General features: G+C 41.9%; 1 protein-coding gene across 1 annotated transcript in view; it reads right to left on the bottom strand.

The window, feature by feature from the left end:
* Positions 1-275: 275 nt before the first annotated feature.
* The window catches only part of CTTNBP2 (cortactin binding protein 2), a 167,317-nt gene continuing 145,894 nt past the window's right edge, over positions 276-21,698 (bottom strand). The window contains 5 exon segments of the mRNA XM_068276424.1: positions 276-823; positions 825-941; positions 12,765-12,863; positions 20,248-20,380; positions 21,471-21,528. Coding sequence (XP_068132525.1) covers positions 686-823; positions 825-941; positions 12,765-12,863; positions 20,248-20,380; positions 21,471-21,528 — 545 coding nt within the window. The 3' untranslated portion in view covers positions 276-685.

The raw sequence follows: 21,698 nt of genomic DNA, 5'->3' as shown, positions 1-21,698 counted from the left end.
TACGAGAACAACCCCTTGTGTGTTTTCTGACAAGAATGATTGTGTTTATTGCATTAAGAACCCTTTTTCTACAGAATAATGAAGAAACAATGTAAATACAGCAAGCAACAAAAACAGCAAGGTCCGCATTACACAAGAAGCAAAGCTAATATTGGATCTGATTAGAAGAACAGTCAGCACTCTGTATATGGCTTGGTAAAAAAAAACAAAAGGTGCATTAATCAGGTCAGTGAGTGTAGTTATTGCAATGCTGTATCAGATTAGTGAGCACAGAATGCAAATCTTTAAAATCTTTTAATGAAGAATTGATATAAGCAAGTACTGTGCATTGTACACTGCAGGCTCCCATCATATGGCCCTGCACAGGGTCTGTGAGAATACTCCTGTCATTAACACTTTTTACAGTTTTGGCAAAACAATCTTTTGTTCTCTTCTTAAAAAATAATATTAACAATAAAGTACTTGTAAAACATCCAGGCTTCCAAGACTGAAATATGTCATTTAAACAACTTACGTCAAGACATTAAAAACGACTTATTTACATATATTCTGTGGCCCCCATTTTCACATTATAATACAGATAAAACACACTTCATATTTACATAATACTATTTTCTATACAAGAAATATTAATCCCTTTTCTGGCTTGACAAGAACCCGATACATTATAGAACAGCAATGTATTTCAGGCCATGTGTACTTTAGGGTTAAATATGACGAGTATATAAACGGTCTGTTTGTTAGAGTTAGTATTGTGCAAGCTCCACAATTCCTCTTTAGAGTCTATAGAAATGGCTATCTGCCTTGTATTACTGCTGCTTTTTTCGGTTAGTTCTGGGTATAGGAAGTAACGACTTGGCTTGCGAAGAGCCAGGCTCTGCTTTTGGCCTCGGTTCGCTGTAATCTGACGTCTGGCTGCTGCGGGGAGGACAGGCCCCATTCTGGAAGAGACAAGGACACTGGAAATTAGTTAAGGCACAATTTTCTAATTATTGTGAATATTAACAATGTATTGTCAGCAGTAACCAAGAAAAAGCAAGATATCATAGTCACTACTTAACATGATGTTTAAACTGTCAGACATAAAATCAATTATTTATTTTTATCTGGTAAACAAGTAATAAGGATGCTAACCAGGCAATCCAAAAGTTAAAAATCACTTACTTTTTTTATCCATAAAACATTGCCCAGTTTCCCTGGCTCTTGTTTGGTACATATGCCACACTTAACTAATGTAGCCTGATTTTCCTTCTTCCCTCCTGTTTTCCCCTCCCACAACTCTGTTCATCTCTGACTGGCCAATATTTCTTATGCTGAGACAATGCACTTTCTATTGCAGAGCTGGCTGGGAGTGCCTGAAGACTGGGAGGAGGGCGGGCAATGTATACACAATCAGGCAGAGGAGAGTAAGGGAGAAAATGACATCAGGATTGGCTTCAAGATAGACACAATTAACCAGTTTATGCCCTAACTACAGTATATTCAAGTCATTGCAAGTGGCTTCTGAAAGCCACATGACTTAAATATAAGTTGCCCCCTTTAAATGAGCACAGTGCACATGCTAGCACGTACCTGGGCTCATCAACCTCCATCCCTCTGACTACACTAATGAGGGTTAGGTGTCCGATCCCCTCACACCACGCCCGATCCCCAGTAATTACGCCCCCCCCCCCTCCTCCTCCATGCTTGCGATCGGGCAGCATGGTGGATTACAAAGTAGATTTCTCACCTAATCTTGCTCCTGCAGCGGTGATCAGGCTCCCCTCCATTCAGTACCGCTGACAGCCTCTATGTGAAAAATGGATCGGGTCCCAGCTTGATGACGTCATCAAGCCGCGACCCGATCCATTCTGCACATAGAGGCTGTCAGCGGTACTGAATGGAGGGAAGGCCACCACAGGAACAAGATTAGGTGAGAGTTTTCTTGTACATAGCTTCCCTGCGCTGATCTCTGCAGGGGGAGGAGGGGATCATTAAAGAGAGACACCTCTGCTCTGTTGGGGGGGAGGGGAGCAACACACACACTGGATAACCCTGGGGGGGATAAAGGGGCACACACCTGACTATGGAGGTGGGGGTGAAATTAACAGGCACATCTAGCCAGCTTTGGGAGGGGGGGTGAATAGATAAAGATACACATCTGGCTAGCTGGGGGGGTACAAAGGCTGGGTGGGGGGTATCTAGAGGCACTTCTGACCAACTATGGGGGAGGGGGGAATATGTAGGAGCACATCTGGCTAACTGGGGGAGGATGAAATTATAAAGGAGGAAAAAAATAAAATAAATAAAAATCGGACACAAAATGAAAAAAATACATTTTATTTCCAAATAATTTATTGTCACCATATATTGTACTAGGATTGAAATTTAAATGGTGAAATAACCAGGACTAATGGACAAATAAAATGTGTGAGTTTAACTTACAGCAGCAACTTTTATTTTCAAACTATAATGGCTGAAAACTGGGAAATAATGACTTTTTTTTCATTTTTTACCTCTTGTTCCCTTTAAAACGCATATAAAATAATATCATTCTTAGCAGAAAGTACCACCCAAAGAAAGCCTAATTGGTGGCGGAAAAAACAAGGTATAGATCATTTATGTGCGATAAGAAGTGATGGAGTTATTGGCTAATGAATGGTAGGAGTGTGAAATGTAGAAAATTGCTCTGATTTTGAAGGGGTAGAGAAGTGGTTAAAATATCCTAATATGGCTAATCTTCAGGCATAACCCAAGTCATCAGTGCCATGACTTTGCGATGTAGCATCAAATCCTGAAATATATGCAGGTGTTACAACTATGCATCAAAGCCACACATTTCTCATGCCTGAAGTGTATGAGAAATGTCCAGGCACAAAAAACACTGGATGCCATGAATAGAGCCATGAGTCTTCCCCTTCAATTATAAGCCTTCTGTCACATCAAAAGGGAATGGTGATCGGTACAGTGATTTCTGTTCTCAGTTCAGGAGACACCCTGCGCAGGAATATTTATGGCTTGCGCTGTGTTTGCACAGTTATAGAAAGCAGGATGTCTCTGGTACATTACATTTTATGCCAGAAATACGTTCATTGGAGATCATCCTGTATTGTAGCTGCCACTATGCAGCACAAACACATGCAACACTAATACATATTCTACTTGTTTAGCATACAAGGTTTCTCTACGCAGTGTCCACTGCCTCTGCTACAAAAAGAAAAAACATAAAAAAACCCCTGAAAAATGAAACATACTGTATCAGTGCTAAGCAAGTCATTATGCAATTTATTGGTATTGAAATGACTTTTACATTTCAGTCTGCACTGCATCCAACTAACATTTCTCTACGTATGAGAAATAATTCAAAATCCGCTTATTTGCAGCCCTGACAGCAGAATCTGGTGACCCCCACTCCCCAAATTTCCTTTGCACAAACTCATAGCAGTTCACCCTCTAGTCAGGTTGTCGAGATTTCCATATGGCGGAATATCGTTTTTCCGATAAACTGAACTGTGTATGATCAGATACACATAGACCTAATAATTTCCTTTCCTTAGGTTACAGAAGACAAAGACTTCTTAATGTAGGGTGATTATAGGTTAATATATACATTGATCATTGAGAAAGGCAAAGCATATTTTCAAATGGCGTTATAATATTGCCAAGTAATACCGAATTGCACAGTCTGTGCCCTCTAGAAAGATTAGTTGGGAATAACAGGCAGTCAGCTGCTGTAATATTTGCAATAGGTAATCCTATGCAACTTGCAGGAATAATGATATCAGGTTGTACCTTGCTAGGACAAACAATGGCCAAACAAGAAGTTAAGTAACAATGAAAAACAGACGAACCTTCACTAACTTTTGTTTATAAATGAACCAGTTTTTGTGTGCAATTGCTCAAACCCCTTTGTGTTGAGTGTCTACATCTTAATCCAAGTAAATCCAGATGTCCTCATTGTGAAGGGTAGACAGTGTCAGCTGAGAAACACAGGTTCCTTAGTTAATGGATAAAACGAAGCTTGGGAAATATATTGACTATGCTGTCAGCAATAGTTCATATTAAAAAGCATAAAGTTATATTACAATTCCCATCTAGGTTAAGAAAACAGACAGCACATGTATGTATTATTGCATAATAATTAAGAAGGGATATTTAAAAGGTTATGGCATTGTATATGTTACCTTTGTTTTTCCTATAGCTGGACAAACCAGTCATAATGTGTAAATGTTTACCAGTGTTGTATATTAAACAATAATGTTAGAGATATAAAATCATGCTAACAAAAACAATGTTTTATATAAGGAAGTCCGTGGTGGTTTTCAATATGCCACTATGATTTTGGATAAAATCAAATCTATCTTGGATATGATAGAAGAGGTAACTGTATCCTGAATAATAACCAATGATCCCATCCAGATCAGCTATCCATAGAGGAATTATAACATTGATTTATTCACTGTTGGGTTATAATAAAACACAATCAAAATGTCTTTAATTTTGCCACATATCCCATTAATCAGGTGATTAGTTAGCCAACAGCACCTCCAGAGGGTGAAATCCAACATTACACTTGGGTTAAAGATTAGTGACTGATCACTCCCACTGATCACTCCTACTGCCTTGTGATAGGTTGGAAGATTTAATCTCCTGGGCAGGATCATAGGTAGTGAGGGGAATAAGAAGAGATGGGTCAGTCATGAGGGGATCATCAGACCACCAGCAGATCTGAGCAGACCAGAACATTAGGGATCCCTGCCATCTGAACACAGCCACGCCTAAGAGGAACACGCCCAGAGGCCATCTTGGTGACTATATTTGAAACCAGTTCTGATTTTTCTTTTTAAGCATATGGCTTATCACAGCACAAATATCTGAACGTTTGGTTTATTGACCATTGTCTTTCTTAAGTTTATATTCATTTATAGCCAAAGGGAGTGCGTTCTTCCAGTGCACAGGAATTACTCATTCCGCATATTTGATAAAACCCATTCAGTGGGTATATTTTTCTTTAGATAAACACAATCAATCGTTCAAGAATCGCTGACTGTGAATGCCATAACTTGTTTTGGATAAAAGCGCTAGATACTTCAAGCTACCTCCTCTAGATATTTTGATACTTTGCCGCAGCATGTGCAAGCCACACCTAACCAAGTTTAGGACGACTCAATAGATATTTTATTCCAAAATTATATGTATTTTACCCGCCTGCTCTGTGTAGTAACACAGGCCAGCGGAGGTTAAAGGGTAGACAGAGGGAAAATTCCTGTCATTTATAGTTGATTGCATAGCGATTGTGGGGCAACGCCCAGTCGTCAGATCCACTGAGTCATCCTAAATTTGTTATATTGAATGGTATAGCTGACATCAGCCAGTTTATTTTGGATAGCGCATTTTTGATTTTGGACTGCGCAATTTTGATTTTTGATAGCCACCATTTTGTTTTTGATAGCCACCATTTTGTTTTTGATAGCCACCATTTTGTTTTTGATAGCAGCCATTTTGATTTTGATAACAGCCATTTTGTTGTCGTTCAATTCATCCATTTTGTCTCCAGAGACCCTGTGGTAAATTGAGTAACAGGGCCGACGGCCATATTTGATGAGTCATAACTCTGCACTGTATTTGAGTTGACTGCTAATTGGTTTAAGCCTTTTGTATTGGTGAATAAGTATAATAACATTTTGATGTTTTACTGAAATTATTATCCAGCTCATTGCTTATTATAAGAATGACCTTATGAGTTTTGTTTTATATCAAAAGTGCAATATTATATTGTTTTGATATTGTAATATTTATTCGATATTAAATTGATATTTTTATAAATTGGTCTACGTTTATTTGCATGTTTAAACCAGTACTGTAAAACCTCGGAAAACAAGCTCACACAGTTAGGCGTATGTTTGTATTTTAGCTCCTCCTATTTTCCCAGGAGCATTACATTTACATTTTTGATTTTATATTTATTTTTAAACAAGTTATACAAACATTGACAAAACGCCCGACATAAGATTGGAGGCCCCAGCGAGATCCGTTTACTTTCCATTACTGGTTTAAACAGTGTAAAAACGTTTTATTGAGCTGGTTTTATTGCATTGGCTATTGAATCATGAGTGCTACAGGTAGTGATTCAGAACTGCATTTGGAACAGACGTTCCGAAAAATTGTGGAATTTATATTTATACAACTAAAACATAATGAGGAAGTAGATGAATGGATAAGCAGAATGAGGAAAAGTATAAAACAGGAAGCTGATCATATATTTCAATCTAAGGGTCTGGTGGATCATTATCTTTCATGTATGACCACAATAACCTCGGATTCCGAACTGAAGAAGAGGTTGTTAGGCGCCCTACCCTCTGTTCTATATGGGTTATTAGAGGTAGATATCCTTGCACAGTCTAGAAAAAAAGAGATTGTACAGTTGAGATCCCAATTGCAAGGAACAGAGGGAGACGTCCAATCATTGAACTCCCAGTTACGGGATGTGGAGTCAGATCTTCAAATTATAAGGGCTGATAGAGACCAATTAATGATTAATATTTCAGACAGGGAGGTAGCGATCAAAAGTCTGGAAAGAGACGCCGAACGGAATCGTGAAGCGCATCGCAGACTTAAACAGGATTTTGAAGAACTACAACAGCAGTACTTCAAAATCCAACAGGCAGGTAGACTCGATAGATCATCCAGCCCTTGCCCGCCAATACTCACTCCATATGACCTAAAATGGCAAGGCATGTTGGATCGTATGGAGACGGTATGTAAGACTATGAATACCATAATCGATGACAGTACAAGGGTCCCTAAAGATCAACATTTGGATTCCTCTCCAGAGAGAGATATGCAAATGAGGGCCCCTAGGTATGATGATTCCCATAAAGGTCACGACTCCCTTGCTGATATTGATTCAGATGAATTGGAGGCTGATGAGAGAAAGCGAGAATCCAGCCCTATCCCAAGAAGGGGGAAAGGTACGTATAGGGGGGAGTCAAATAGGGGAAATAATCAGTACCCCCAAGAAAAACAGAGCTCGGCCAGCATCATAAAATTCTTAAACACCGCTGTGCCAAAGTTCACTAAAAAGGGTTCAGCGCAGATAGCATCCCACATGGAGTTGTATGAATCCACTATGGACTCTTTAAATCTGTCTGAAGCAGACAAAATCAGATTTCTCCCATGGGTTTTTGATGACAGATACCGCCACCATTTCACCTCATTTAAGGAGCGAGGTATCATTAGATGGCAAGCAGTTTCACACGAAGTGAAGCTGGAGTTTGGGCCGTATCGCACTATCTCAGAAGCAAAACGAGATGTGTATCGACTTACTTGTCGACCCGATCAGAGCCCCCGAGAATTCCTTTCTGTGCTAAAAAACTCTTACAGTTTGGCATATCGGAATCCTAACTGGGAGTCTCTTGATTTTAAACAGGCATATTATGATGCATTGCCTACCCAAATAAAGTTAAGCATGGCCAATGAGTTAGACTTCGGAAACTCCCTAGAGAAAATGGTTACCTCAGCGACACTGCTGTTCAACATCAGTGGGAGTTCCAACGTAAGTGGGAGGAACAACAGAAAGTACCCAGAGCACAGAGTAGAAGAAACCAAAGTGAAAGCGGACCTAAACCTTGAATCCCAACAGAAGAAAATACCTCCTGCAAAAGTACCTATCCAGCAGGGCCAAAGACAGCAACAAAACCCTAATCAAAACAGACCACAAAATCCTAAAGGGTCAGATAGGGATAGCTCAGGTTCTGAGAACCAGGTCTACCGTCCTCGGTTCAATCACAGGTATCAAGGATACCAGGGTTACCAAGGAAACCAGGGTAGTCAAAGGTATAGAGGTTACCAGGGATATAGAGAACCCCAGGGGTACAGACGTCCCCAAAGATATAGACAATGGGATAACCAACCCAGGCAGCAGTGGGAAAGGAGACAGCACCCACCTAATTCACCTAGGGGTAGATCACCACCTAACTCACCTAGGAGTGGATCACCCGCAGGGAACAGATATGATCCCAGGAACCAGAACCCTCGCCGACCTAATAGGTTTGATCAGCTTGTTGATCAAGTGAACAAATTGAGTGACATGATGGGTAAGTTGGCTCAGGGATCTGCAGGAAGACAGCATGAGGATTTTTTAGCTGGGGAGGCAGGGCCCAGCTCTGCCAATTAAAGGAAACCGAGACAAATCACTATACGGAAATGGATATGGCAATACTAAATACGAGTAATGAACATGATGTGCAATGTACCGACCTACCCCAGGTCGAGAAAGGGAAGTCTAATGTTCTCGATATTTCAACACAAATATGTGATATTGTGTCATTTTTGCCAGAGACCAGGTAAAGGAAAAGAAGTTCCTCCCTTCATGGAAGGGTCCATATCCAATCACCGATAAGTTGTCTCCTGTGGTTTATAAGGTTAAAATCCCTAAGGGGGATGACTTTGTTGAAAAATGGGTACATATTAATCAGTTGCGTATATGTCACCCTAGCTCACAGCTACGGAGAATTGAGCAGTCTGGAAATGTGTGCTAACAAATTATTTTTCTCCTGACAGGTATACCTAATGATGTGTTAATCTCTACTAGAATCCATATGGACACAAAGATTCCAATCCGGCGCAAAGATGCCCCACCTGACGATTGCCATCCTTTACGCAGTCCTAATCTTGGGGAAGAGTGCCGAGCCAAGTGTGGTGCCAGGTCCAGCATCCGTGAGGTTACCGGATACAGCGGAGTTCATCATGACCAGATAGATGTTCCTATCCTAGAGGGTCCAGATGAGCCTAAACCCGCGATGTGTCGTTGAATGACGAGCTGATGTATCCGAGGTCCATTGAAGGGAGATGCAAGTCTGATACCTGTTCAGATACTCACAGGAGTGAGTTATTCAAATCTTGAAGCAGATCCGGAAAATCCTTTTGTTTGAACCAAAGGCCAAAGCAGTTCATCGCTGTTACAATCGCTGTTTGCTACCTTTGCAACAAGAGGAAACCTGTTTGTTTACATCCGGAGTATCATTTGCCAAGTTTATTTTTCTTGAAGCGTGAAACATGAACTTCAATGTGATGAAGACGATGTTTTAAAGTCCATTTTTCCCTTTCATACTTGGATTACCAGTACAAAACAAAGGTTATTCACAACGCGTTCCCACAGGAATGAAGCAGACGAAAACGATTATTAATCCTTGTTGTTCTTTTGAAATGATCACACACTGGAACATTCCAAAAGAAAAGGGGGATGTGTCGAGATTTCCATATGGCGGAATATCGTTTTTCCGATAAACTGAACTGTGTATGATCAGATACACATAGACCTAATAATTTCCTTTCCTTAGGTTACAGAAGACAAAGACTTCTTAATGTAGGGTGATTATAGGTTAATATATACATTGATCATTGAGAAAGGCAAAGCATATTTTCAAATGGCGTTATAATATTGCCAAGTAATACCGAATTGCACAGTCTGTGCCCTCTAGAAAGATTAGTTGGGAATAACAGGCAGTCAGCTGCTGTAATATTTGCAATAGGTAATCCTATGCAACTTGCAGGAATAATGATATCAGGTTGTACCTTGCTAGGACAAACAATGGCCAAACAAGAAGTTAAGTAACAATGAAAAACAGACGAACCTTCACTAACTTTTGTTTATAAATGAACCAGTTTTTGTGTGCAATTGCTCAAACCCCTTTGTGTTGAGTGTCTACATCTTAATCCAAGTAAATCCAGATGTCCTCATTGTGAAGGGTAGACAGTGTCAGCTGAGAAACACAGGTTCCTTAGTTAATGGATAAAACGAAGCTTGGGAAATATATTGACTATGCTGTCAGCAATAGTTCATATTAAAAAGCATAAAGTTATATTACAATTCCCATCTAGGTTAAGAAAACAGACAGCACATGTATGTATTATTGCATAATAATTAAGAAGGGATATTTAAAAGGTTATGGCATTGTATATGTTACCTTTGTTTTTCCTATAGCTGGACAAACCAGTCATAATGTGTAAATGTTTACCAGTGTTGTATATTAAACAATAATGTTAGAGATATAAAATCATGCTAACAAAAACAATGTTTTATATAAGGAAGTCCGTGGTGGTTTTCAATATGCCACTATGATTTTGGATAAAATCAAATCTATCTTGGATATGATAGAAGAGGTAACTGTATCCTGAATAATAACCAATGATCCCATCCAGATCAGCTATCCATAGAGGAATTATAACATTGATTTATTCACTGTTGGGTTATAATAAAACACAATCAAAATGTCTTTAATTTTGCCACATATCCCATTAATCAGGTGATTAGTTAGCCAACAGCACCTCCAGAGGGTGAAATCCAACATTACACTTGGGTTAAAGATTAGTGACTGATCACTCCCACTGATCACTCCTACTGCCTTGTGATAGGTTGGAAGATTTAATCTCCTGGGCAGGATCATAGGTAGTGAGGGGAATAAGAAGAGATGGGTCAGTCATGAGGGGATCATCAGACCACCAGCAGATCTGAGCAGACCAGAACATTAGGGATCCCTGCCATCTGAACACAGCCACGCCTAAGAGGAACACGCCCAGAGGCCATCTTGGTGACTATATTTGAAACCAGTTCTGATTTTTCTTTTTAAGCATATGGCTTATCACAGCACAAATATCTGAACGTTTGGTTTATTGACCATTGTCTTTCTTAAGTTTATATTCATTTATAGCCAAAGGGAGTGCGTTCTTCCAGTGCACAGGAATTACTCATTCCGCATATTTGATAAAACCCATTCAGTGGGTATATTTTTCTTTAGATAAACACAATCAATCGTTCAAGAATCGCTGACTGTGAATGCCATAACTTGTTTTGGATAAAAGCGCTAGATACTTCAAGCTACCTCCTCTAGATATTTTGATACTTTGCCGCAGCATGTGCAAGCCACACCTAACCAAGTTTAGGACGACTCAATAGATATTTTATTCCAAAATTATATGTATTTTACCCGCCTGCTCTGTGTAGTAACACAGGCCAGCGGAGGTTAAAGGGTAGACAGAGGGAAAATTCCTGTCATTTATAGTTGATTGCATAGCGATTGTGGGGCAACGCCCAGTCGTCAGATCCACTGAGTCATCCTAAATTTGTTATATTGAATGGTATAGCTGACATCAGCCAGTTTATTTTGGATAGCGCATTTTTGATTTTGGACTGCGCAATTTTGATTTTTGATAGCCACCATTTTGTTTTTGATAGCCACCATTTTGTTTTTGATAGCCACCATTTTGTTTTTGATAGCAGCCATTTTGATTTTGATAACAGCCATTTTGTTGTCGTTCAATTCATCCATTTTGTCTCCAGAGACCCTGTGGTAAATTGAGTAACAGGGCCGACGGCCATATTTGATGAGTCATAACTCTGCACTGTATTTGAGTTGACTGCTAATTGGTTTAAGCCTTTTGTATTGGTGAATAAGTATAATAACATTTTGATGTTTTACTGAAATTATTATCCAGCTCATTGCTTATTATAAGAATGACCTTATGAGTTTTGTTTTATATCAAAAGTGCAATATTATATTGTTTTGATATTGTAATATTTATTCGATATTAAATTGATATTTTTATAAATTGGTCTACGTTTATTTGCATGTTTAAACCAGTACTGTAAAACCTCGGAAAACAAGCTCACACAGTTAGGCGTATGTTTGTATTTTAGCTCCTCCTATTTTCCCAGGAGCATTACATTTACATTTTTGATTTTATATTTATTTTTAAACAAGTTATACAAACATTGACAAAACGCCCGACAAGGTGCTTAGTCACCGTACCTGCCTTAGTAGCAATTGCCTAGCATCTGTGCCTCTATAAGGCAAGAGAGAGCGGTTATGACTGGTAATATCATTGCAGTAGATATAGTTGTTCTGGAGGTAATTTCTTTCCATAAATGTGTAGATCCTCTTCAACATATTTATTGAAAGATAGATTGAAAGATCCTAGTATGTGATGCTGGGGTGTAGCATATGAAAAGGAGGGGGTCTATTCTTTTTCTCAGTTCCCAGGACTAGAAATATGGCAGGAGAATGGAAACATGCCCTATATGCTGGCATGCAAAAGCCAACTCCTTCCCAACACCCAATTTAATCACTTCCAACATGAACAAGCTTTCCTTATGCCCGCCCGGCCCCCTAAGGTTAAGCTCATTAAATCTATCCTCCAAGTCTAACCTTTCCTTTCAACATCTCCCAGTACTGACCCACTTTAAGTAGCTCCTAACCCATAACCCTAACTGAAACTCACCTGATATCGTTTTTGTAGCTGCAATATTTTGGTGCTGGCATTCATTTATTGCATAGCCAAGCGAGCACCTTACATTGGCTATAGTGTACAGCCAAGTGCCAGCAGCCAAACATTCCATCTTGCGCCAAGGAACCGTATATTACTGATAATATGCACTGGCTTTATAGCGGCCTCTATCTTCGCCAGCTCAGTAACCAGCTGCTTTGCTTCTCTAACCACCCTGCCTCACCCAGACCAATTTAATAAAGCAGACCTGAAAATAAAGTTTAGGTACCTTCTATAAAGTGGAGCTCTGGTTTGACAGCATTCAAAGACATCTTCTGAATGGCTGTGATTGTTCCCATATCTATTAAGACGTATGTGCTATCCTAGTTTACACCCTAAATCTGGTCTTCCACTTGGCGTCAGCTTGGCATTTTACATACAGGATTGTCCAAGCTTGTTTTTTTTTTTTACAAAAGCAAACATATCACACCTAAATTCCTATACAGTACTGATATACTTACTTTATTTGGCATTTGAGGGTTGGTTTTTTTCACAGTTGCTGAATTCTGGCCATTTGACGGGGTTTTAAAAATCACCAGGCAATTATCCAGTTCTGCAATCTAATAAAAAAAAGTGATATTAATGACATTATTACCAGAGCAGAGAGTGCTGGTATTTTACATCTGATATACTGAGAGGCAGGGAGTCTTTGCATTACACAGAGTTTTTTTTTTTTTTTTTTTTTATTTTTTTTACAGTGCACCTTTTATAAAACACTGGGAAAATCCTTTATTAAAGTGGACCAAAAGTCTTGCACATGACAAAAGGAAAACATAGATGTATGTATTTAGAGATTTTGGCCTGTTTAATTCCCCCTCATTGGTGTCTAATCACAAGTTGTAATCTGATCTCCCTCTGTGTCACATGACTGCCAATGGCAGATAAGCAGATAAGCCCATTTGAAAGTACAGGCTGTAAACAATATGTCTGCTTCCATGAATCAGGAAGTAGAAACTGCGCAGATTTATTTTAGGATTTGTATCAGCTGTAACAAAGAAATGTTCTTTGTTTAAAGGTTATTATGCTGTTGTGTATCTTTTAGAGCAGAGAGGACATTGTAAGTTCAGGTCCACATTAAAAAGAAAGGAATCCATTACTGACATCAGAAGCCACTGAAATGCAAGCACAATGCAATCACTTTCTGTAAACATTCTCAAGAATAGATATACATGTAAATGCTGACGAGGGAGGGAAATGTTGGGTGAAAAGACAAGGTACTGTACTGTTCATCGTGACGCTGACACCCGTGGCTGGAATCTATGGTGTCAGACAATTTTCTGCGGCAGTTTTGTTGTCGCTCATGCTGTTGTTTAGCTAACCAACCACAGTGAAACTCTCTTCCTGATGACTTTCTTTAAACTCTCTCCTTTAACTCCTACCAGATGCTGAATTATAAACTTCCCCTTTAATACTAACCTCTTCCCAACAGAAGCCCCTTCCTGGCAAACAACCTCAATCTTCAATGTTTCGGCTGTGTAACTACTGAACATGAAAGACAAAATGGCTAACAGCTATGGCACAAAATCCAAGCCCTGCTGCCAAAACGAATGGAGCCGAATTTTAACAGATTCAGCAGCAGATGCTGTAAATGTAGTCTGAATGTGTAGACTTCTGTGACAGTGGCTGAGAAGAGAACAGTAGCAATAAGACCAAGGCTCCAGTCCAGACTCAAAATATTGGTAAACTCTGTCTTAGACAGAAAATTGTCTAAGGCGACAGTCCATCTCATATATTTGGCTACTTGTAATGAGAACTGTGCATACTGAATTCTACTCAGGAAACACTAACCTCTGAGAGTAAAAGAAGAAGTGTGAGTAGTGACCAGAGATACAAATTCTAATTTTTCCTTCTATTGCTGTATACATGCACAGGTTGGAGGGCAGGCAGACACACAGTGAGTGTAACAATAGAGGGGTCTGACCTCTGTTTGATTTTGTGCTACAATGGTTTTTTTGGATGATAATTATGTCACTCATCCCCCCCATTTTCCATGGACCGAAACAGGAAATTATGGTGCGAGCGGCGCTGTGAAAAAAAGGGTGCCGCCATAGTAAATGTTTAAAGCCGCGATTAGTGGCATTGCAGAAAAATCTGAGCACTCGAGGCTGCCATTTGTAGCTGCAATCTGCAAGGACCACAGGCTTAAGGACCACAGGCTGACACCCCCTTAGTGACCAGGCCATTTTTTTACAATTCAGCACACTGCAGCTTTAACCTGCCTGGCGTTCTATTAAGATCGCCAGGCAGGCTGCGGGAGGGTTTTTTTTTAATAAAAAAAAAACTATTTCATGCAGCCAACTGAAAGTTGGCTGCATGAAAGCCCACTAGAGGGCGCTCCGGAGGCGATCTTCCGATCGCCTCCGGCGCCCAGAATAAACAAGGAAGGCCGCAATGAGCGGCCTTCCTTGTTTTGCTTATATCGTCGCCATAGCGACGAGCGGAGTGACGTCATCGACGTCAGCCGACGTCGTGACGTCAGCCGCCTCCGATCCAGCCCTTAGCGCTGGCCGGAACTTTTTGTTCCGGCTGCGCAGGGCTCAGGCGGCTAGGGGGGCCCTCTTTCGCCGCTGCTCGCGGCGAATCGCCGCAGAGCGGCGGCGATCAGGCAGCACACGCGGCTGGCAAAGTGCCGGCTGCGTGTGCTGCTTTTTATTTCAGCCAAATCGGCCCAGCAGGGCCTGAGCGGCAGCCTCCGGCGGTACTGGACGAGCTGAGCTCGTCCAGACCGCCCAGCAGGTTAACAGTTTGCTGCATGGCCATACAACTTAGCGCACAAATTAATCTTGCCTCCTTTTCTTGCCACCAACAGAGCTTTCTGTTGGTGGCATCTGAAAGGGATCCGATTTTGAGCCTCTCCTGGGAACAGCTCAGTGACAGAGCTGTCTCCTGTACAGCGCTGCGCTAGATCGCTGTGCTGTACAAAGGATTTCTGCCTTTTTTTATATTTACAGCCTGCCAGCTCTGATCACAACTGGCAGGCTGTGTACGCAGTCGTGTCCCTATTCCTCTTGCAGTGATAGCGAGATGACACACCAGTGCTTCCTGGAGGAACGAGGAAGCAACTCTGCGGCCGCCATCCTGCCTTAGATGGTCGGAGAGTGGTTATATTGAAGGTTACGGGTTAGGCATTGGAAGGAGGGTTCTGTGAGACAGTAAGGTTAGATTAGGTCATAGTAAAATATTGGTAAAGATTGGAAATCAAGCAGTAGAATATGGGTAATAATACCGATAATCTACTAGCTGCAATTCCCTGCCCCTCCCTAGACCTCTTGAAGGTAAGGAAGGTTTTTGTCATTGGGAAGGATACTGAATCCCTTCCAGTGTGAATTAAAATTATAATGCATTTGCAAACTCTGTAAAGGTGCATGGTAGTAAGGGTGGATTGATGGTACCATGAATATACAAATGCAAGCAAAAGAAAAAAAGATTTGCATTGTAGAGTAATAATACTTATTCCTTCCATATAATGCAATGTTTTACCATCTAAAGGGCGGGGGTGGTGACACGATAGGAGAGGGGGGCTGCATTGAGAGGTTCTAGGTAGAGAGTGTTAGTGCATTGACGAAGTAGGGTAGACAATCTTACAGAGGCGAGTTTTGAGGACTTGTTTAAAAGTGCTGTAGGAGGGGGCAGGTTTGGGCAGTGGGAGAGAGCTCCACAGGATGGGGGTGGCTCTAGTGAAGTCCTGTAGTCATGCATGGGAGTGGAAGATGTGTGGGATAGTTAGGAGGAGGTTGTTGGAGGAACGGAGTGGGCGGGCAGGTATGTATCCCTTCACCAGGTCAGAGGTATAGGTTGGGCAGGACTTGTGTATAGATTTCTAGGCCAGATATAGGATAATGAAGCGGATTTTAAAGCAAATTGGGAGCCAGCGGAGGGATTTGCATAATGGAGCCATGAACATAGAGCGGTGGGAGGAGTAAAGTGAGTCTGGATGCTGCATTCATGATGGATTGTAGAGGGGCAATGCGGTTCAGAAGAGGCCAGACAGGAGAGAGGGTGGTCCAGTAGTCCAGGCGGGAGATGATGAGGGCATGGACGGGGAGCTTGGCAGTGTCCAGGGTCAGGAAGGGCCGGATCTTGGAGATATTACCTACAGTGAAACTGCAGTCTCTTGTAATGGTTTGGATGTAGGGGGTGAAGGAGAGGGTGACACCCAGGCAGTGCGCCTGTGCATTCAGGTGGATGATTGTACCACTGAAAGTGATATAGATGTCCTCGTGGGGGGGGGGGGGGGGGGGTATGGAATTAGTTCTGTTTTATTTCTAGGTTTAACTAGGAAAAATGAATCAAAAATGATTAATTTTGGTCAAGTATCTATTGAAAGAAAAAAAATCATCCAATACCATTCAATTGTTTCATTTGTTTAACCTCTGAGCTCGTCCAGTAACGCCGGAGGGCACCGCTCAGGCCCTGGTGGGCCGATTTGAATATTTTTTTGAAACACGCAGCTAGCACTTTGCTAGCTGCGTGTTTCTCCACTCGCTGCCAATCCGTCGCGTAATAGGTCCCCCCAAGCGCAGCCTGGCCAATCAGTGCCAAGCAGCGCTGAGGGGTGGATCGGTACTCCCTGTGATGTCACAACGTCGATGACGTTATTACGTTTGTCGCCATGGCGAGGGGGGAAGCCCTTAAGGAAATCCCGTTCAGAACGGGATTTCCTGATGTGCATAATCGCCGGCGGCGATCGGAGGGGTGGGAGAGACGCCGCAGGGAGGGGGGCATCATGTAGCTAGCGCTAGGCTAGCTACATGATTAAAAAAGAATTAGGTTAAAAAAACCACCCATGGCCTCGGGGATTCAGAACGCCAGGGAGGTTAACTAGACACTATCTATAATAATAATAATCCGAACATTTATATAGCACTTTTCTCCTGTCTGACTCAAAGCGCTCAAGAGGCCACCCTGCAGTGTTAGGGAGTCTTGTCTTGATCTCCTTACTAAATAGGTACTGACCCTAGTCAGGATTCGAACCCTGGTCTCCCATGTCAAAGGCAGAGCTCTTAACCAGTACTCTATTCACACACTCCTAGAAGTTCTGGTTCACCATGAGCTTGCGGGGTAATCTGTAACTTGTTTAACTAGGTGTCCTCTGAAAATCAGGTGATGCTTTTAGGTTTTTAATTTTAAAGGATTCACAATGGCCCTGTGAATTGCTCAATATTTGCCTGGAGGTGGCGCCATCCACCCTTCCACTCATGCAGTGTCAGTGATTACCCTAAACACCATATGGAGTGTAGAACATATTACTGTCATCTACATTTTTAACTGTCATCTACTTTTTTAACAATTATATTTAACAGGGTGCTGATTTCATGAAAATATTAAAACAAAGAATACTTTGAAGCCATAGTGAAATTATTAGTCCAAGAGCCAAGGCAAGTATGATTACTGTATATATCAATTAACCCTCTGGGCGATACAATTACATCACCCAGGAGGGAGCGCAGCACTTTTTTTTAAAATTTTTTATTTTTTAAATCATGTAGCGAGCCCTGGGCTCGCTACATGATAGCCGCTGCGCAGCGGCATCCCCCCACCCACTCCGATCGCCTTCGGCGATCAGAGTAAGCAGGAAATCCCGTTCAGAACGGGATTTCCTGCTGGGCTTCCCCGGTCGCCATGGCGACGGGGCGGGGTGACGTCACCGACGTCATGACGTCAGAGGGAGTCCCGATCCACCCCTCAGCGCTGCCTGGCACTGATTGGCCAGGCTGCGCAAGGGGTCTTGGGGGGGGGGGGGGCTGCGCGGCACGGCGGGTAGCGGCGGATCGGCGGTGAGTGGAAGTTACACGCAGCTAGCAAAGTGCTAGCTGCATGTAACAAAAAAAAATTATGCAAATCGGCCCACCAGGGCCTAAGAAATCCTCCTGCGCGACATACCCTGAGCTCAGCTCGGGATTGTCGCCCAGGAGGTTAAACAAACACCATTGATGGTACTGTTTAAAATAAAGGTGAGTACATACATCCAGTCGTGATTGGCCTATCTACCACTTCCATGCAGTATGAGGGCCGACATATTTTAAATACAGATCGCGTAGGTAAAATCCCATAGCACATGGAAGGGGTAAAATTGGGCAGTAAAGATTGGAAGTTTGTACACACCTTAACTATTAGGGTAGGAACACACTAGGCAGAATCACATATGCGTTTTCCACTATGTGCTATGGAAAACGCATATGCAATTCTGCCTAGTGTGTTCCTACCATAAATGTATGGGTAACTTTTGCATCACAGACAGGCTGTCCCCCTAAAATAAGTTTCCTGGACACAGCTGGACACAGTACATACTGTACATAGACAGGGATGTGTGGACTGTACAGCAAGGCCAGCAGTCCTCTATACCAGTGTTTCCCAACCGCTGTTCCGCGGCACAGTTGTGTGCCGCGGGATGTTGCCTGGTGTGCCGTGCGGGGATCCCCAACCTGTGGTCCGCGGGACGCAGGACTGTCCTCTTCCTCCCCCCTCCCGCCCATCCCCACGGCCGCCGCTTTTATTACCTTAGCAGCGGCCGCTCTCCCCTCTCCAGCGCATGTATTTATTCAAGCAGTGTATCTCCCGGCTGCTCTGTGTGTGATGCGCAGGAAGCAGGGCTCGGTTACCATAGTAACGGCGATACATATCGCCGTTACAGGAAGCCGCTGCTCTGCTTCATGCCGCATCACACAGAGCAGCCGGGAGATACACTGCTTGAATAAATACACGCGCCGGAGAGGGGAGAGCGGCCGCTGTTAAGGTACTATTCTGGCTATACTGGGGCACTATACTGGCTATACTGGGGCACTATACTAGCTATACTGAGGCAACTAAACTCCCTATACTGGGGCAACTATGCTAGCTATGCAGCCGCACCGCAGCCCCCCCCCCCCCATAGCCTGCTGCGCACGGCACTGTCCACTAGGTCGCGCAAACACCCGGCGCCCCCCATCCTCCCCCCCCCCCCCCCCGCCGTTCCCCGGAGAAAAATTTGGTCAGAAAGTGTTCCCCGGGCCAGAAAAGGTTGGGAACCACTGCTCTATACAACCTGTGCTTGCTAAAGCACTCTGCAACCCTCCATGTATTTGGAGGCACATTAGATGCCCTCACGGAGGAAAAACATGCTGAGTGTGTAAATCCTATGCATTTAATAACTGCTGTGTTTTCTCTGAATTCATTGCATTCGAATATTGTTCTAGTCTAGCTTTTCAGAACAGTAATTTTAGATTGAGGTTATTGCCAGTAACATAGGTTATGCATGATGCTTCCTTCAATGATCCTCGTGTTATTAGTGACTGGGGTCCATATGCAATTAACTTTTAATACTGAGTTTTCTTCTAGGAGATTTTTTTTACACCTTGTCAATAAGGCCTAGGAGTCCTTTATGAGGAGAGAGAGAGAGACTGACATGACCAGTCCACTGTTCTACCTAAAGTGCTGCAGGAAATGTCTCAGATTTATGCAAGGGTGTAAAATAAAACAAAAATACAGCATCATTTTACATTTTGGAGCTATGCATGCTAAAATCAATAAAAAACTCAGGGTTTAAAAGTTATTTTACAGAACATTTTTTTTCTCTATAAAGATATATATATATTTGTTTTGTAGTAAAGAAAAAACAAAAATCTATTTAGTTGAGGATTGAACTTAATAATCAAATAAGACCGATGGATGGAAACATTATATTTGGCACAATGCATACTAAGTAGTGATTGGCAAAACATTCCCTTAACAGGCTAAATAACCCCACTCTGGATGTGGAAGTTGGAGCTAACAAACCACTGACTATTGTAGCTGGTGGAAAAATGAATCTGTTGCAAAAAGCCTTTAATCACTAACCTACCTCCTGTTTTCTGGCTTAGACTTAATAGCAATTACAAGAATATCAATTCATTCATTCTCTTTATGAGGTTATACAGGAGTCAGATATAAAGTACATCATCTTTTGGACAAGCCGACATTCTCTACCTTGGTAATGTCAGGCTCTGACTTGCTGGAACACATTGCTCGTAATTCCTTCACAAGGTCAGCCTCATCATCTGAGCCAGCTGACAGTCTCTGCTGCATGTGGAGAGATCGAGGATGGACACCTTCCAAAGACCTAAAAAAATACAACAGTCCATCGTCAATCTTTGTTTATTATGAGTAATAATGTGTAAGTGGGTTCCCATGAAAACCTTGACAAAATCTGGCTCCTTGTTTTTAACTCTAGTCTGTTTAATAACATTCTGGTAGTTTATGTGGTATATTTTCCCCTTTGGTAACATGACATAGGGTTGAATCATCAAACCTTATTTTTGAGGACTTTGTTGATGTCAGCATTACTCATACTCAGGCTAGGTGGCTGGAACAGATATCCATGGGGGAATCTACAAAACCAACTGTTGCTTCAGACATGAAGGCATGTTTGAGTATGTGCATGTCTGTGTACATCATTGCACAGTATATGCACCGAGAGATGTAGCAGCTTGTGCGGTGCTCTTCAGGTGTGTGAAAACTCGTGCAAGGATAGAGGCATAGCAAGCATCCTACAAAATCCCAGACAGAGCCAAGGCTCAGTGTTACAGCACTGCAGCTAGTTGGTGTGCTAGTCTTTCTCCCTCTACCACAGCTTTTGCTGTGCAGTCCCTGTTGGAGATATTTACTTTCTTATTATGGTGACACCTGTTACTGGAACAGGAAGATCTAGAAAACATCTGCAATAGGGATACAAACAGCAATAAAAACACAGGCTTAGAGCATTCTACAGCTGTGACACAGACAGCAACATGTACAATAAAGCAGATGAAAAGTTAGCGCATGTCCTTTTGCTGCACTCATTTCACAGACAAGTATGTGTTACTGCTTTCTGAACCCCCCAGACCTGATCATAACAGGGGTCACTGCACACAGGGACAGCCCAAGTTAAAGTTACATAACAAAAAATACCCTTTTGATTCATGTAAATAATCATTTTTATGATAGCTGGTGGTATTTACAGGACTGTATGGATTTTGGTACATGTTGTACATGTTTTTTTGTACATGTTGGATTTTGGTGTCAATATGGCATCAATGTGTCATTACACCAATATGCACATCTGTAATTCTGTTTGATGAAAAATAGACATGAGAGAGAGAGAGAGAGAGAGAGAGAGAGAGAGAGAGAGAGAGAGAGAGAGAGAGAGAGAGAGAGAAGAAATAAATGCATACTTTTTCTTCATCATTGATGAATTGCCTCCTGTCTTCAGCTCATTCTTTGACACGCCACCTGTGGCAGATATGAGATGTTCTTATAAATGTACATCCTGTAATTGCACATTTAAAAAACAAACAAACAAACATTCAAGAAACAGGCCATGTAAGCGATTTACAAAAAATATTCTAAATGCGAGTGTTTGTCTCCATGCAATGCAATTAGAGTACAACCATCATAGCTAA

Source organism: Hyperolius riggenbachi, chromosome 3 (assembly GCF_040937935.1).
Source record: "Hyperolius riggenbachi isolate aHypRig1 chromosome 3, aHypRig1.pri, whole genome shotgun sequence".
In the NCBI taxonomy this organism is placed as follows: Eukaryota; Metazoa; Chordata; class Amphibia; order Anura; family Hyperoliidae; genus Hyperolius; species Hyperolius riggenbachi.
Note: the sequence above shows the minus strand (reverse complement) of the source record. Positions and strands in the feature narration are given on the sequence as shown.